Source organism: Protomyctophum parallelum, assembly GCF_964188405.1.
Source record: "Protomyctophum parallelum genome assembly, chromosome: 10".
In the NCBI taxonomy this organism is placed as follows: Eukaryota; Metazoa; Chordata; class Actinopteri; order Myctophiformes; family Myctophidae; genus Protomyctophum; species Protomyctophum parallelum.
The window spans coordinates 13,227,153-13,243,081 of NC_139704.1; the positions used below are offsets into that span (position 1 = coordinate 13,227,153).

Genomic DNA, 15,929 nt, shown 5'->3' on the forward strand with positions numbered 1-15,929 from the left:
CTTCTGGCTCCAAAACTATGGAATGAACTATTCCCATTGTAATCAGAACTGAAGACTCACTCCCAATCTTCCACCGTAGTCTGAAACCCCACTCCTTGAGCCCATAGCACTTGCACTAGCCTTAGATAGCATTTTATATAGACATAGCACTCTATACTTGTATACTCATAGTTTCATTGTATGTACAGATATTACTGTTCGACGGATGTTAGGTTGTATTTGATGTATTTTTGCTTTTTTCTGTAAATCACTCTGGATTAAGACTCTTAATACAGAGACATCACTCAAACACAATCAAACACAGCCACAATTTACAATTTAGGCATATAGCAGACACTCTTAATTTAAGATGTGGTGTGTCTACAGAGTGATGTCTCTGTAGACATTTGTTGGAATATACTGAATAGTATTAACATGTACTGTACTGTGACATACTAGTACTGCAGTGCACACAGTTTTGACTAGATAAATGTACAGTATGTATGCACTACACAGGGGTAGTACTAGTAACTAACTAGAACTGCACTCTGTCGAGTGCATACTTGCTTGTTGCACACTAGTAGGCCATAAATGGCCAACTAGTGCGCAAGCAGAGCGCGCAAGTACTTTCGACCGCTACAAACTGTCAACCAATTATGTGTATGTACTGTATATGTAATTTGTCCGTCCCAGCCAACCCGCCACTTTTTATGCGTATGGACCGTCCCAGCAAATTGTGCCTGATATGGCAGTGGTGCCAGATTACATACATGTATACACAGGAGCATTACCTTTAATCCTCCCAACACTAAAACATATCGTCATTACGTCACCATCGAAAACCAATTACACTCTGGCATTGGGTCCTTTAATCCACATATTTCTTACGTCATCATTGAGAGCTTGTCATACATATGTATATGTAATTTGTAAGTTGATTAGCAGTATACTGTGGTTACTTTGCGCCAAAAACCGTCCCAGCCAACCCGCCACTTTTGATGCGTATGCAAATAAAACAGCAAATTGTGCCTGATTTGCTGGGACCAGGTTACATACATGTATACACAGGAACATTACCTTTAATCCTCCCAACACTAAAACATATCGTCATTACGTCACAATCGAAGACCAATTACACTCTGGCATTGGGTCCTTTAATCCACATATTTCTTACGTCATTGAGAGCTAGTTATACATATACACACCATGTACTCTGGTCCCAGCAAATCAGGCACAATTTGCTATTTTATTTTAAAAATTACATATACGTATGACTAGCTCTCAATGATGACTTAAGACATATGGTCATGAATGTAATCTGGTCCCAGCAAATCAGGCACAATTTGCTGTTTTATTTGCATACGCATCAAAAGTGGCGGGTTGGCAGGGACGGTGCATACGGACCGGGCGAAAATATTACCTGTGCGCTCTGCTTGCGCAAGTAATTACTAAAAAGGGGCACTCCAAAGAGCGCATATCTCCCAAGGAAGGTACAGACAGACAGGTACAACTGTTTGAAGGAGTAGCTGCGTGCACAGTGCACACACTAGAGGCAAGCACACAATGTCCCTCTCTAGCCTTCGACCTGGCGGAAAGAATTATCAGACTCCTGATGGTCTTTACACACACTGGTCTGGAAAAAAAAGTTTATAAATTTCTTGCCTAACATATTCTCACATTGCTCATTATATTAAACGTGATCATTAAGTACCTTGGGGCTATATTAAACTAGGACCATACAGTATATATGTGCAGCTATGTTTTAACACTTTTTAAGCATATAGTAGTTGAGAATGAATGGTGTCCCCTATACATTTACAATTCCACACAGGAAAAGTATTGTAATAAAAGGTTATATTGCAGATATATATCGTAAAGGCAGTGTGATGCAAGTTCCCTTCTGCGGCATTTCGTTTCATAACAGCTACATTATCGACATAGTATTTGTTAAGAAATAAAGCATAGACTGATTGTTCATAGATAGTGTGTGATGATACTCAGTGGTTTCTTTGTTTCTCTGTTCCCAAGGGTATGCCTGGCTTACCAGGAAATGCAGGCCTGAATGGACTTAAGGTGAGTGTACAGACACGTACAATACATATAGTAATAATAGTATAATAGAGTTGATATACATAATGTTGTATATCTGCTCTAGATATTTGGTGCTGTGATTTCCCAACAAAAGGTTTACAGTGCCTTACAACATAAGCGTACATATTAGCAAGTTGGTAATTGAATTAGCATGTTTTTGTTAACCATTCGACAATTTAAATTTGTATCTGCAAATCAGTGTGCATCAACAACAAAATCTGTTATAATCTCAGGGGGAAGCTGGTATGCCTGGACCAAAGGGCTTAAAAGGATCAGTTGGACCACCTGTAAGTTGATTTACTGTTCAGCCTTCTGTGAGTTTAATACCTGATTCATACTAAATGTAGTTACTGCATGCATTGTGCTGCACACCAAAAATAACTCTTATTCTGAACCCCAGTGCATAATCGTTATACAGTAGTTGTGCTGTGGTGTCGCAGAATACAATTTCATACTTTATACTCTAAAGTATGAATCAGACCTACTGTAACATCAACAGTGTTGATGGAATGGAATATCCCTATATGGGACAATAAAGACTCATTATGATTTTGAGTGTTAAAGACTTGAGTCTAATTTACTGTATACTTTGTCACACAGTGCTGCTCGACAAAAACAACCAATTTACAGAGCCACAAGCTTGTACTGTACATATTTTCAGTGAGCAACACCATCACACGATGGAGTATAAATTAGGCATTACAGTACAACAGCATTCTCATACTCCTGCAGGGTGAGATGGGTTTACCTGGTGCTGACGGCTTAACAGGACAAGATGGACAAAAGGTAATGGTGACCAATCATTCTTCTTATAAAAGTCATACTTTGGTATCCTGATCTATTATTCATGTTCATTTTTGGACTCATACTGTAGGACCACATAGGTGAACCTTAACCCTAACAGTGTACTGTATCGTGTAACATAGTGTAAACAGATGACACTGCAGTAACCATAAAGGCTGCAGCGTACGGAAACAACGCCAAACATCGTCAGGCCTTGCGAAGTCGGAAGCACCATAGAAGACAGGGAGGCTCCATAGGAGGCACCATAGAAGACAGGGAGGCACCATAGAAGACAGGGGGGGCACCATAGAAGACAGGGAGGCACCATAGGAGGCACCATAGAAGACAGGGAGGCACCATATAGGGAGGCACCATAGAAGACAGGGAGGCACCATAGAAGACAGGGAGGCACCATAGAAGACAGGGAGGCTCCATAGAAGACAGGGAAGCACCATAGGAGGCACCATAGAAGACAGGGAGGCACCATAGAAGACAGGGAGGCACCATAGAAGACAGGGAGGCTCCATAGAAGACAGGGAAGCACCATAGGAGGCACCATAGAAGACAGGGAGGCACCATAGAAGACAGGGAGGCACCATAGAAGACAGGGAGGCTCCATAGAAGACAGGGAAGCACCATAGAAAACAAAAAAGCACCATAGGAAGCACCATAGATGACAGGGAAGCACCATAGAAAACCTTGACCTTGCTTATGGCTGAGCCATGTTCGAAGTCGTTGTAAAATACTTTACATGCTCTAAATGCACACCTGTGACTGCATTACGTGACTCAGTACTGAGGTTACATTTAAGAGCTGGAAAGGTAAAGATCATAATTCTAGTTGCGGAAGCATTGTTGTCGTGCACAGAAAGAAGCCGATCTACAAGCTACAACATAGTCTGTTTGTTTGCTGTTTTCAGACTGGGTGTGCTGAGAAATATCTGGCTATGGATATGAAAACAATCACAAAAATTGAGCTAAAACAGGCTCTACATCAGTTCTATGCCAGTGTTGAAAAATGATGCTGTGTCTGTGTGTTGCTTGGCAACCATATTCCGCTGAACATCTCTGAAGAACTGCATTGCTTGGCAGAAGAATGACTATTTGTTATCAGTAAATTATTGCGTTGTGGCCCTGTTTTACAATAACTGTAAACCACGGCCTCTTGCGGCTTGTTGCTCTATTACATTTTAACATTTATATATTTGATATTTATGTCTGTGCTCAAACTGTAAACCTTTATATTTTTTGTTCTAACCAGAGTGTATACCGAGATGTTCAAACTTATACTGTACTTGTGTCAGCATTGTCTGTTTCCTTTGGGCTGCATTTCCTGTGCCGTTATAAAACAGGCTCCAGCTGGAGTTATAACCTCTTGGCCACACCAAAGATGCCCAACTAAGTGGTGTTCCAATCCTACTGCCTTCGTCAGTGGAATTTTGGTGGAAATGTAAGCAGTGTGGCCTGCGCTGGTCTGGACACGCTGTCTCCCAATCACTTCTAATTAGCGTATGTCCACATTAACAAGCCAATGCATATTGGTGAATGGCAAAGGAATTAAGCTGTAGTTTATGGACATGTGGACACAGCGCTTGGACGAGCCTCAATCTGAAATTATTGGAGCGTGTCCATTTGGAAAAGAAACCAAATGACCTGCCTCAGCCAGACCTCCATCCACATTTCCTTTCTATAGTGAGTCTCTCACTCTATATATGTTCAGATATCACTCGATCTAGAGTTTTGACCAAGTGATTTCCCTCTGAAAAGGCTCGCTGGAACCCGACCTTACTGTGCAATTACTCCACTTTACAATAACACTCAAACCACACTGAAGATGGATTTTGTTCTTTTATATAGAAAATAATAATAACACACATTACACACTCATACACGTACACACATACACTAATCTAAACTTGGATATAATGATCTAGACTAGGCCAGTCCGCACAATGCGTGATCCTCTACTAGCATTGGTTTGGCGGTTAGCTTCTTCGTCGTAGCAAAGTAGTAGTAGCAGTGTAGTAGCAGTAGCAGTAGCAGGTAATTTTACTGCAATAGAAAGAAATACACAAAACACAACTTCAACCGCAGAACATACAAGCAACTAAACACACTATATAATAAGTACAAATAAGGATCATAATATCACAATAACATTTACAGGCACATTTATGTACATACCGACAGACCGTCGAGGCTCACAGCGACACAAATAGAATAGAATAGAACCACGGGTCTTCGTGCATGCGCACATCTACAGCATAGGCGGCGGGTGCGTTTTACCTTTGGGTAGGCTATAGAATTGCGTTGGGGGGGGATTCTCGCGGCCGAGCGGAGCGAGGCCGCCGCCGCGGATTTATTTATTTATTTATTTCCCAGATGGTCTAAAAATGAGTTATTTAGCATACTTTTACCAATGAATTAGCCTATACACAGACAACGACTTTTGGACGTCTTTTTCTCAAGTCTCGAGTCAGTCAGTCAGTGACAGTGTAGATTACCCGGCGGTGTTGGCGTGTTGCTGCCCCTCCGGGAGTCGCGGCTCATGGCTCTCCACAGACGGCACAGAGACAGCAGTCACTCCACTGAACGTGCCAGTGTTGCTGCAGTGGTGTGAACTGTGAACCGTGCGGGCACTGGCGCTGCTGAGTTCTGACACCTTCTATAATGCTGCGCACATATATTATATATATAAAAAAAATACCCAGCATAATTTTTGGGAAGGCTAAGCCTTCCCTAGCCTTATGCACCCGCCGCCTATGATCTACAGTACCAAAATGACGTTGTTGTGATGCCCTTTCTCACCCCTAGAGTGCATCACTGGTCCACACATAGACAACATTTATCATTTCCGTAGGAAAACCGAAACAATATATCAGTACCTCAACCGCATAATTAGCAAAGTATATTTACAAGACTGCACTCAATCAATCCACGTGTATTATGGTAAGACAGTGGAACACTACCGTAACGGGAACAGATTGCCACTTCGAAAAACACCCCCACTTCGAACACCCGCCACTCCGAAAAAGTTTAGAAAAAGTTTAGTGTACTGAACTCATAGACTACAATCTTAATTTAACATAATTGCACATTGTTTTCTAAATAAAGGGAAACAAGGGTGAAAGTGGAGTACCAGGCATTCATGGGAATCCAGGACTGGAGGTATATTTATGTTTTATGGACATTTTTAATAAATGGCATCTATTTCAAAGGACCATACTGGCATGTTTAGACCCTTGATGACTAATGGTATACTATATAATGGTCTGGATGACAATTTTCCAAAGCACGTTGTGGTATTTACTAATCCAACACTAAATTTGACTATGTTTGAATACATTTTAAAATGTGGAATGCTGACTTGGACAAAATAGCAACATTTGAATTACTTCAAAAGAACGTAGTTTAAAAATAAAGCCATTAAACAGAATGTTTATGTAAGATGTATGGCTCAATGCTGTGAATAGAATATAATATGTACCGTATTGTGTCGAATATAACTACTTTGATTATAAGACGACCCCCATTTTTCAAGACTCATTTGTGAAAAAAGAACATTGAATGTCAAATAGTCTAGTCCCCGATTATAATACGACCCAGTTTTTTCTTATATTCAGGCCAATGGTATTTACTCCGGTGTGATCCAGAAAAGTATTTACACAGTGCTGTAATTGAATACACCAGTAACATTGTTTTGATACTACAGTATATCTTAAAAAGCCAAATTCTTACTTTGGTGAAAAGGTGTCATGTCGTGCGACAATATCAGTAGACCATAATGACTTATTTTCATCTGAAACATGTATTGTATATACGCAAATTATGTATTTTTTTGAAGAGCGACATGACTATTTTGCCTTAGCATAAATTAAGCTTAAAGGACAACTTTAGTTTTTTTCAACCAAGGTTCATGTTTTAGGTTGTTATTAGAGAAAGTAAAAGATGAGTGTTATTTTTTTTTCCATTTGCTGCTTTCTTTCGTTATAGGGATTTTTAGCTGTTTTTGACAGGGGGTCAGGGGCATTCATTCGAGCATAGGGCTAAATATGTCTTTTTTGAACAAAATATTATGGCGATTCTTTTTTATTATTTACTATAGTCCTAATAGACCTCGGGAAATTACATCTGGCCACAGAAGATCACAGGATCTACTGAATGTGAAGGTAGCCTACTGTCATAGGCTCAATATGTCAGTTTGATACATTCAGTAGATCTCGTGATCATTTGTCGCGAGATGTAATTTCTTGGGGTCTAGTAGGAGTAAATAATAAATAAAAAGAATCGGCATAATATTTTGTAAAAAAATACATATTTAGCCCCATGCTTGAATGCCCCCCCCCCCCCCTGTCAAAAACAGCTAAAATCCCTAGAACGAAAGAAAGCTTTTTTTTTTTTTTTTGCAGTCATCTTTTACTTTCTCTAATAACAACCTAAAACATGAACCTTGGTTGAAAAAAACTAAAGTTGTCCTTTAAAGGAGAATTCAGGAGTAGCCGTTTTCTTATCGTAATCTGATGATAATATAACCATTAACCACTGGTAGAGACAAAAAATTAAAAAAAAGTATTCTTTAGCACGCTGTAGCTCTGAGCAGGGAGGAGAGATCTATCAGCCGCTTGTTGAAAGATCAAAATAAGCGATTTAGAGATAGACCCGCCGCACGGTCGGAGCTGAGGAGCTCTTGGCATGGATTTTTATTATTAAATGTTTCTGCCTCTACCACTGGTTAATTGATATAATAACATCAGAATTCGGTAAGAACACGGCTACTCCGGAATTAACTAAATTATGTTTAAGGGAAAACCAGGGGATCCAGGAACAGCTGGACAGCCAGGACATCCAGGAATGCCAGGCCATAAGGGCCTCAAGGTACTGTAATGTTTATACTATAATGTTTGTAATTGTGAACTATAGTAACAAATAATGGGTAGATGAGTGCAGATTTCAGAGCATGTTTATTCTAATGATCAATCGATTGTGTTCTGGTTTGGATCAGCGGAACACTGGAACTAACGTAGTGACTACAGAGGTGGGGAAAACAGCCTTTTGTTTTTGTACCCCGACCACGTGGAATGACCTGCAGCTTAAATTAAAGATCTGCGACAGTAAGATGGAATAATTGATGGAATAATTGATTTAACACGTACGCTGTCATATGATTTGGGTGAGTTCTAAATAAAGTGTTTGTGTTGATTATTGTGTAATTTATTTGTATGTCACGTGTAAACTTGAAACATTATTGTACTGTAAAAAGGTCTATTTTCCCTTGATCTTTATATTTTTTTGTATAATAGTATTTTGCCATGATTCCATGCTTTCATAGAAAGAAAAAAACCCACAATGACAGTCATTCTAATAAAAGTATAGTCACCTTAATAATTGAAAGGCAACACAACAGACTATACTAGAGTGACATACATTAGGATATTTGTTTATATATATATTGTGATATGGCATAAGTGTTATATAAAAATATAAAGATTGAATCGGGAAAGATCGGTATGTCTCAAAATCTAATGATCGGAATCGGATCGGGAGCAAAAAAACGTGGAATAGTATGAGAGTGACGACACTAGTGTTGACTCCCATTGTAACTATGGAATAAGGAAGTGCTCATTCTATCTCAATGGGATAGTTCCAATATTTGGAACTATAGCTCATAGGCACCTGCTTAGCGGCAAGATCAAAGTGTGTCACCACTCTCTTACTATTCCACTCCGGCTAAACCGTATGTATAGTGCGCACCACAAATATGTCAGGGCGGAAACGAACGACTCAGAATACAATAGTTCCACCATAAGAGAATTTTGGTTCCTACCTAAAGTACTGCGCTGAAACTGACACAGAGGCAGTTATAGCGGACCCCCCCGCAGATAATAATAATGCAGCTGGTAATTAATTTATTTAATCAATTCTTGTTTGTTTTAATGTTATGTTATCAATGCCAGTTATTTGTGGGCCCACTTGCAATAATTATCCCGGCTCACCCAGGCCAACAGGTTGTGAATCGTTTAGGGTTTGATTTTGGGGTGAAAAATGGAAACTGAGACATTTTCTTAACCACTCTTTAACCGCATTTCCTTAAACATCTGCGTTAAGCACAAGCCCTGATTAATATGACAAATAGTGAAAATAGGAGCGCACAGTACATCACATTGCGATGCATTCATTAATTTTTAATTCAACTTTAAACATATCAAACATAATTTATAAGTCATGCATTTCTCAAAAGGAAATGCCTGTATTTAATTCAGTCTGACCAGAAGCAAGGATAACCTATCACCACAGGCCATGAAAATGAATGACCAGAGGCATGGAGTAGGGGGCAGGAGGCGGTGTATAGCATATTGTCACTACGGAAACCTAGTAGCAATTCCACAAGCTTGAAACGTGGTGTGAATTGATGCATTTTGTGCAGTAACAATTTTGGACAGAGACGATATATACATACATATTATATCGTCTGTCTGTCTGTCTGTCTGTCTTTCTGTGAGGCATACTATTTCGGGTTTATGATCGGATGATAACTTAATTACATCATGTTGTGGTCTGGTTTGTAGTCATCAGGCCAGAACCCCCAAACCGGAAACTCCAAATAAGTCCCTGCATCATAATTTTAGGGCCTACCCAATAAAAGCCTTGATGTGGTGTATGAATCCGACAAATTTCTTCAACTACATTTTGGAATAGTATGTTTGGTATATTTTATTCCAACTCGTAGCGACTGGCTAGACTAAAAACAAACGGAGTACCAGAACTCTATGAGAGGGGATCAAAACAACGATGCCGATTTAATTTGTATATTTTATTTTTTATCATCCGGTCTAAGCCACGCCTAGACCGGATCACACGAGCACTTTAGGAACACAGACCAGGCTTTCCTCCGAGGTGGAAGGTCTGGTGACGCGAGGTTATACATATACAACACTTATCCACTAATCCATATGTTGTTTTTGTTTCATCAGGGTCAACGAGGTAGCCCAGGTGAAACAGGAGGGGAGGTAACTAACTTACACATGCTATCAGCCTGTTGACCACAAACAAATTGTGCTAATTGGGGGGTGTGGCCTAATGCATATCTAACTGGGGATCCTTGAAATTAAAAAGTTTGAGAACCACTGCGTTAATAATGTAAAACTCCTCACAAAAGGTTTGGAAACTTTACTTTGGTCGATTATTTCTCCCCTTTAGTAATACCAATTGATTGGTATTGTTGCGACTGTAGGTCACATTTACTATGAAAACCTGCATCTCCCGTCCTTCAGTTAGTTATTCACCCCACGCTTCCATATGGCCACGCCTTGTGACATCACACCTCCATATATGGTCATGCCTTGTGACACGTCACGCCACCATATATGGCCATCTCCATAATGAAGATCATGCCACTGACCTCATCTAACCCTGGATAACCATAAATGGAGAAGACTGGATCATCACCTAGATCTGCATATATGGAGCTGGCCAGTAACTCTACATCAGACCTCAAACCCTTAGATCTCCATATATGGACCTGACCTGTTCTGACATTCCATATGTTGATCCGTCCCCACCCGTCCTTCCTGTTCTGACATTCCATATGTTGATCTGACCTCATCAAACACTGTACACTCAAGACACGGTCCATATATGGCCAGTACAGAATTAATTCCATATGTTAATCATCTGACCCCCCATGCCAAAGCACCAGCGCTCGCACAGCAGTCTGCCGTCATCCAGGCGGATGCGTGCACGTGAGGTCGCTTCTCACCCTCAGTGCGTCTTACTGGTATTTTTTATCATTTTTATCGTTGATTAGTCACCTTTACAACGAGGTATTGCTTGTTAGGACCAGGCATTTGTGGAATGAGCAACACAGCTAAACGTGTGGGTAGCGCCCAGTAGGTAGCGCTCAGTGGTATATAGCGCCCAGTGCCCACCAAGGCAATTGCCAGAATCCCCTGCAATATTGTTCTGTTGGTATTCACCCATGTTTTGAGTTGCTTAGTGGATTGGATGATTGCACTCTCTCACAGTAATAAGGAAAAAACAACACACATGTTTACACTTTATTAATTTTACACTCAAGTATAGCGTGTCTAAGATCCATACACAGCCACAACAGCATGGCACCTCCTCCTCATGCTGGTCACCAACTTTTGCTGTGGGTTATCGGAATGAGATTCTGGAGTCAGTGGCGATCCCATATCTTCAGAATCTGGGACCTACCTAACGCCATCCTTCAGGATGACAATGTTCACTCCAGTCCCCCACAGAACCGAATCATCACAGAGTACCTCCAGAGTGGAGAGGATGGAATGGCCTGTCATGAGTCCAGACCTCAACCCAATTGAAAACTTGTGGCATCAGCTTGGGCGTGCTGTACGTGCTAGAGTGACCAACATAACTACGTTGGCTGACTTGCAACAAATCTTGGTTGAGGAATGGGATGCCATCCCACAGCAAAATGTGGCTAGGTTGGTGACCAGCATGAGGAGGAGGTGCCAAGATGTTGTGGCTGTGCATGGATCTTCGCTACTGAGTTCCCTATGCCGAGTGTAAAATTAATAGTGTAAAAATGGCCAACATGTGTTGTTTTCCCTTATTACGTGGGAAAGTGAATCATCCAATCTACTAAGAAACTCAAAACAAGGGTGAATACCAACAGAACAATATTGCAGGGGATTTTGGCATGAACAACACATTTAGCTTTGTTGCTCATTCCACGAATGCCTGGTCCTTACAAGCTGTACCTCGTAAACAATGAAAATTATATAAAATACAATGCCAATTAGTATTATTAAAGGGGAGAAAGTATCGACCAAAGTTAAGTTTCTGAACTTTTTGTGAACTTTTTTGTTTTTACTATCAAATCAGAGATAGAGTATTGTCTCTTTTAATGCAGAATTGAAAGAAGACTGCGTTTTATTTATTACAAGCTAGACGTATTGCCTTCTTCAAATATCATTGTTCAACATTAAGCCAACAGAACAACAGAACAATTAATTTGATGCCTGCCATGGGGAAAAATGAATCTTTCAAATAGCACATTTTAACAGTCTTTGAACATTTATCATATACAGGCCTATTGTCACTGTTGGCCAGAAACCTATCTCCATATTTCAAAATGTTCTTGTTTCTTTTCCAAGAACCAATGCCCTATTTTATAGACTACTAAATCGTATGACAATGTTAGCTAAGAGATTGTAGATCAGCTATTTTTTCTACTTTTGAACATGTTTGCAACTGACGTATATTTAATGTCACCTCTGTGCAATTGATGGCAGAATCTGTCTTTAACTAAAAAATTGCATTTTACATGATAGGGAAAGAGTGGTGACAAGGGACAGCATGGCCACCCAGGAGCTCAGGTGAGTTTTTTTTAAACAATAGCTTTGTTTTTAATATCTCCAACTATTTAGTCTTCATTAGCAATAATACTGTACGTCCTCAAGGTTTAATGCTTTCATTTACATACTCCTTTTAAATGATACATGCATTAAAAAATAATCTTGCCAGGTTTATGGGGATGACACATAGGCCTATACCAAATACATACTGTAGCTCTTTCACTGAAGGACCATGGTGCCATAGATTGGCTGCCTGCCTGCCTCAATACTTTGAACAAATCAATTATTCATTTGGATGCAGAATTTCACAAAACGTTTAAGCTAGAGACCCAAAAGATAGATTTGGTATCTTCCCGGCACTCAAATTTACAAAAATACATTATGAATTAACCACTGAAGCCCATTTAAAAAAATAATGACAATAGCCAATATTGAAGCTGTTGAGAGCTTGTAGATCTGCTATTTTCACTATTTATTACACGTTTAAAAAAAAATCAAAATTTCTGAAATTCTTTTGGAAAATTATTTGAACAGTTTTGAACATTTCTTAAAAATGGTAATTTCTTTAAAAATGTTGACAATCTTTGGTGCACCGACTGGCCTAGCGGTCCAGGCGCATACAGTACCACATAGCCTGACTAATGCAGCATGACATGTAAGACTACTGTAATGGTCTTCTCTCAGGTCTCCAATTATTTGTCTATTTGTTATTTGAGCGGCTGGATCTGAATTCAAGTTTATAAACATTCTAATTGGAGAGAATGAAAATCCTTTTGTTTGAGTGTTTAGCACAGTCAGTAAGAATTTGATCTGTCTGTTTCTAATTTCTTCATTTTGTTTTTAACAGGGTTCTCACGGTGCAATGGGCCCAAAAGGAGAGGTAAGTAAACGTCAATGAATGTCCACCTGCCTTTCTTTAATCATATTGCGCTGTTTGTAAGCACTAACAGGATGCTTGTAATTGTGCCAGAAAGGGCTAACAGGAGAGCAAGGGCAGAGAGGTCCAGGAGGTCACGATGGGAGACCTGGACAACCAGGGATGACCGGTCCACCTGGTCCAAGAGGAGAACGTGGAGACCTTGGCTCTCCTGGTCCACCAGGCCCTGAAGGAAGATCTGTATGTGCAGCATCCATTGTGACACATTTCTATCATCCTGAGTATGCACTATGCACATGCGTTTTGCCATCATGAGTGGCAAAACAATGAGCAGCGTGGAGTGTTGTAGTTTAGAAGCGCTAGTTGGAAATCACTCAATGGTCCCACATACCACCTGTTTCTAAATTGCAGATAATGCAAGAGGCTGCAGGACGTTGTTATTGAAAACGAGCACTTCCGAACTCTGACACTCAGAAAAATCAGAATCAGAAAAAGTAGCTCATAACAATTAAGTCTATGGTGGATTTTTACGAAACAAAAACTGCAGATAAGATAGAAAAAGGATCATTCAAGCTTTCCGTACAGTAATATTGATGAGTTTAACGTTGTTTAATACAATCAAGGACTTTTCTGTTTGGATGAATGAGCTGTCAAGGCCAGAACGTTTTTTTGCCACTCAGTAGGCGTTCCTGCATAACTTCCGGCCAGGTACAATGATGATGTCAGGCGCATTGCCTCTGTAGACCGATTCCGTAGCGGGTCTCATGGTCGCAGCCTACATATTTCCTGTAGCCGGAGACGACACATCTGCGGTTTCCCCGCACCAAGCTTCTACTACAGTGAATGGAAAAGTGACTGATGTTAGTCTGCTTCAAACGTTACTCTTTTACCTGCTTTTTACTAACACTAACATTACAAAGATGCCCAGAACATCGGGATGAACCTGTGTAGTTTATGGCTGCTCCAACAGTAGTGGCAACATTAAAAATATATAAATAACGGAATGTCAAAATATCTACCGCGGTGGCTGAGACCAGAGCCATTGAGTAATGGTTGAGACAAAGCAGTGAAAGGTCCTGAAAGATACATAACGTCAGTCTTACCCAATACCCAATCTTTCTATTTTAGGAACACATGGCTGCTGTACTTTATACCTCATACTTTAATGCTTAGTATGAGGTATAAAGTACAGCAGCCTTGTGTTCCTAAAACAGAAGGATTGGGTATTGGGTAAGACTGACGTTATGTATCTTTCACTGCTTTGTCTCAACCATTACTCTATGGCTCTGGTCTCAGCCACCGCGGTAGATGTTTTGACATTCAGTTTTTTTGTTTTTTTTTATGTTGCCACTACTGTTGGAGCAGCCATAAACTACACGGGTTCATCCCGATGTTCTGGGCATCTTTGTAATCTTAGTGTTAGTAAAAAGCAGGTAAAAGAGTAACGTTTGAAGCAGACTAACATCAGTCACTTTTCCATTCACTGTAGTAGAAGCTTGGTGCGGGGAAACCGCAGATGTGTCGTCTCCGGCTACAGGAAATACGTAGTAGGCTGCGACCATGATACCCGCTACGGAATCGGTCTATATGCTACAAGCTATTTAAATTGAACCATTGACAATTTAAAAATAATCCATAATTGGTTCAAATTGACTGGAAAACTATGTTTCATTTTTTATTTAAAGGAAAGGCATATGTCTGAGACATACATCCGTGAGATTTGCAGAGACGTGCTTCGAGGTGAGTGTTGTGGTCAGATCATGAGATCTGTGTCAGTGAACATGTTTTATGGTTGTTGCCAGCCTAAAACTTTTACCTTCACATTTAATGTTTTGTGCAAAAATAGTGAAAATAGGGATGAACTGTAGATAAATTATTTTTCCAATATTCGCCTATAATGGCATGCCCAAAGTAAGGAGGACAGGTTGAAAGTGGTTAAGCCTGTCTGTGGGTTTTATAAATAGTTAACCAAAGTATTAAAGGAGCACAAATGTTCAACTGATCTTCATATAATTGGTCCTCACCAATGCTCATGAATTATAATATGGTACCTTTTTTGTATATTCACTCTATGTCTCATAGGAGGGCTGTGGATAGTTCAGAAACCCATCTACCAGTGACATCATTGTTAGGCAGATCTCCATTTAACTCCACCAGGCCGAAGGCATGGGGAGAGAGTAGGTTTTGCACTCCGTTCGTGTGTGTGTGTGTGTGTGTGTGTGCGCGCGTGTGTGTGCGCGCGCAAGTGTGCGTGCGTCTGGTACCAGCCTGTTATAGCGCCACCAGGAGGCCGACCTTGGGAAAACACATTTTTTTTATATTACTCCTCCAGATTTTGTAAAAAAATCCCGCAAATTATTACACAGTATCTCTCTAGTCATGTGCTCAAGACGGATCTGTCCGATATTTCATATTCCATGCTAATTGGCTAACATATGCGTTCGAATTTTGCAGGATTTGCTTTGAACAAAAAGTCTCAAATCATGACCGCAACGTGCAATTTACGTGAAATCTTTTTCACATTGGCCTGTTATAGCGCCACCAACAGATGGATTTTTGCAAAACACATTTTTGGAACAAAATGCCTCAAATCATCCAATTGCCATCAAGGGCGTAAGAACAAATGGCACCCTTTTAACATTGGCATATTATTGTCTCCACCAGGCCGAAGGCATGGGGAGAGAGTATGTTTTGCACTCCGTCCGTCCGTCCGTGTGTGTGTCCGTGTGTGTGTCCGTCCGTCTGTGAACAGCTAATCTCCGGCACCGTTAACCCGGTCGATGCTAAATTTTGCACACACACTCCCTGGATGCCAACGATGAACCTCTGCCCCAAAATCTCCAGAACGGCCTGTTATAGCGCCAC

The 15,929-nt window shown here is 40.4% G+C and overlaps 1 protein-coding gene across 2 annotated transcripts in view; it reads left to right on the forward strand.

Moving 5' to 3' along the window:
• Nucleotides 1-15,929, forward strand: part of col21a1 (collagen, type XXI, alpha 1) — a 57,126-nt gene that overhangs the window by 37,688 nt on the left and 3,509 nt on the right. Inside the window, exons 17-26 of one of the 2 annotated variants that reach the window (XR_014569869.1) lie at nt 2,008-2,052; nt 2,304-2,357; nt 2,803-2,856; nt 5,967-6,020; nt 7,666-7,727; nt 9,824-9,859; nt 12,164-12,208; nt 13,035-13,067; nt 13,162-13,304; nt 14,750-14,804. Coding sequence is in view for 1 of the 2 variants with exons in the window: in XM_083775332.1 (XP_083631458.1) it covers nt 2,008-2,052; nt 2,304-2,357; nt 2,803-2,856; nt 5,967-6,020; nt 7,656-7,727; nt 9,824-9,859; nt 12,164-12,208; nt 13,035-13,067; nt 13,158-13,304; nt 14,750-14,804 (595 nt within the window). In the remaining variant the exon portion in view is untranslated. Of the gene's footprint in view, nt 1-2,007; nt 2,053-2,303; nt 2,358-2,802; nt 2,857-5,966; nt 6,021-7,655; nt 7,728-9,823; nt 9,860-12,163; nt 12,209-13,034; nt 13,068-13,157; nt 13,305-14,749; nt 14,805-15,929 lie in introns of both variants that reach the window. The other variant, XM_083775332.1, reaches the window with a different exon arrangement.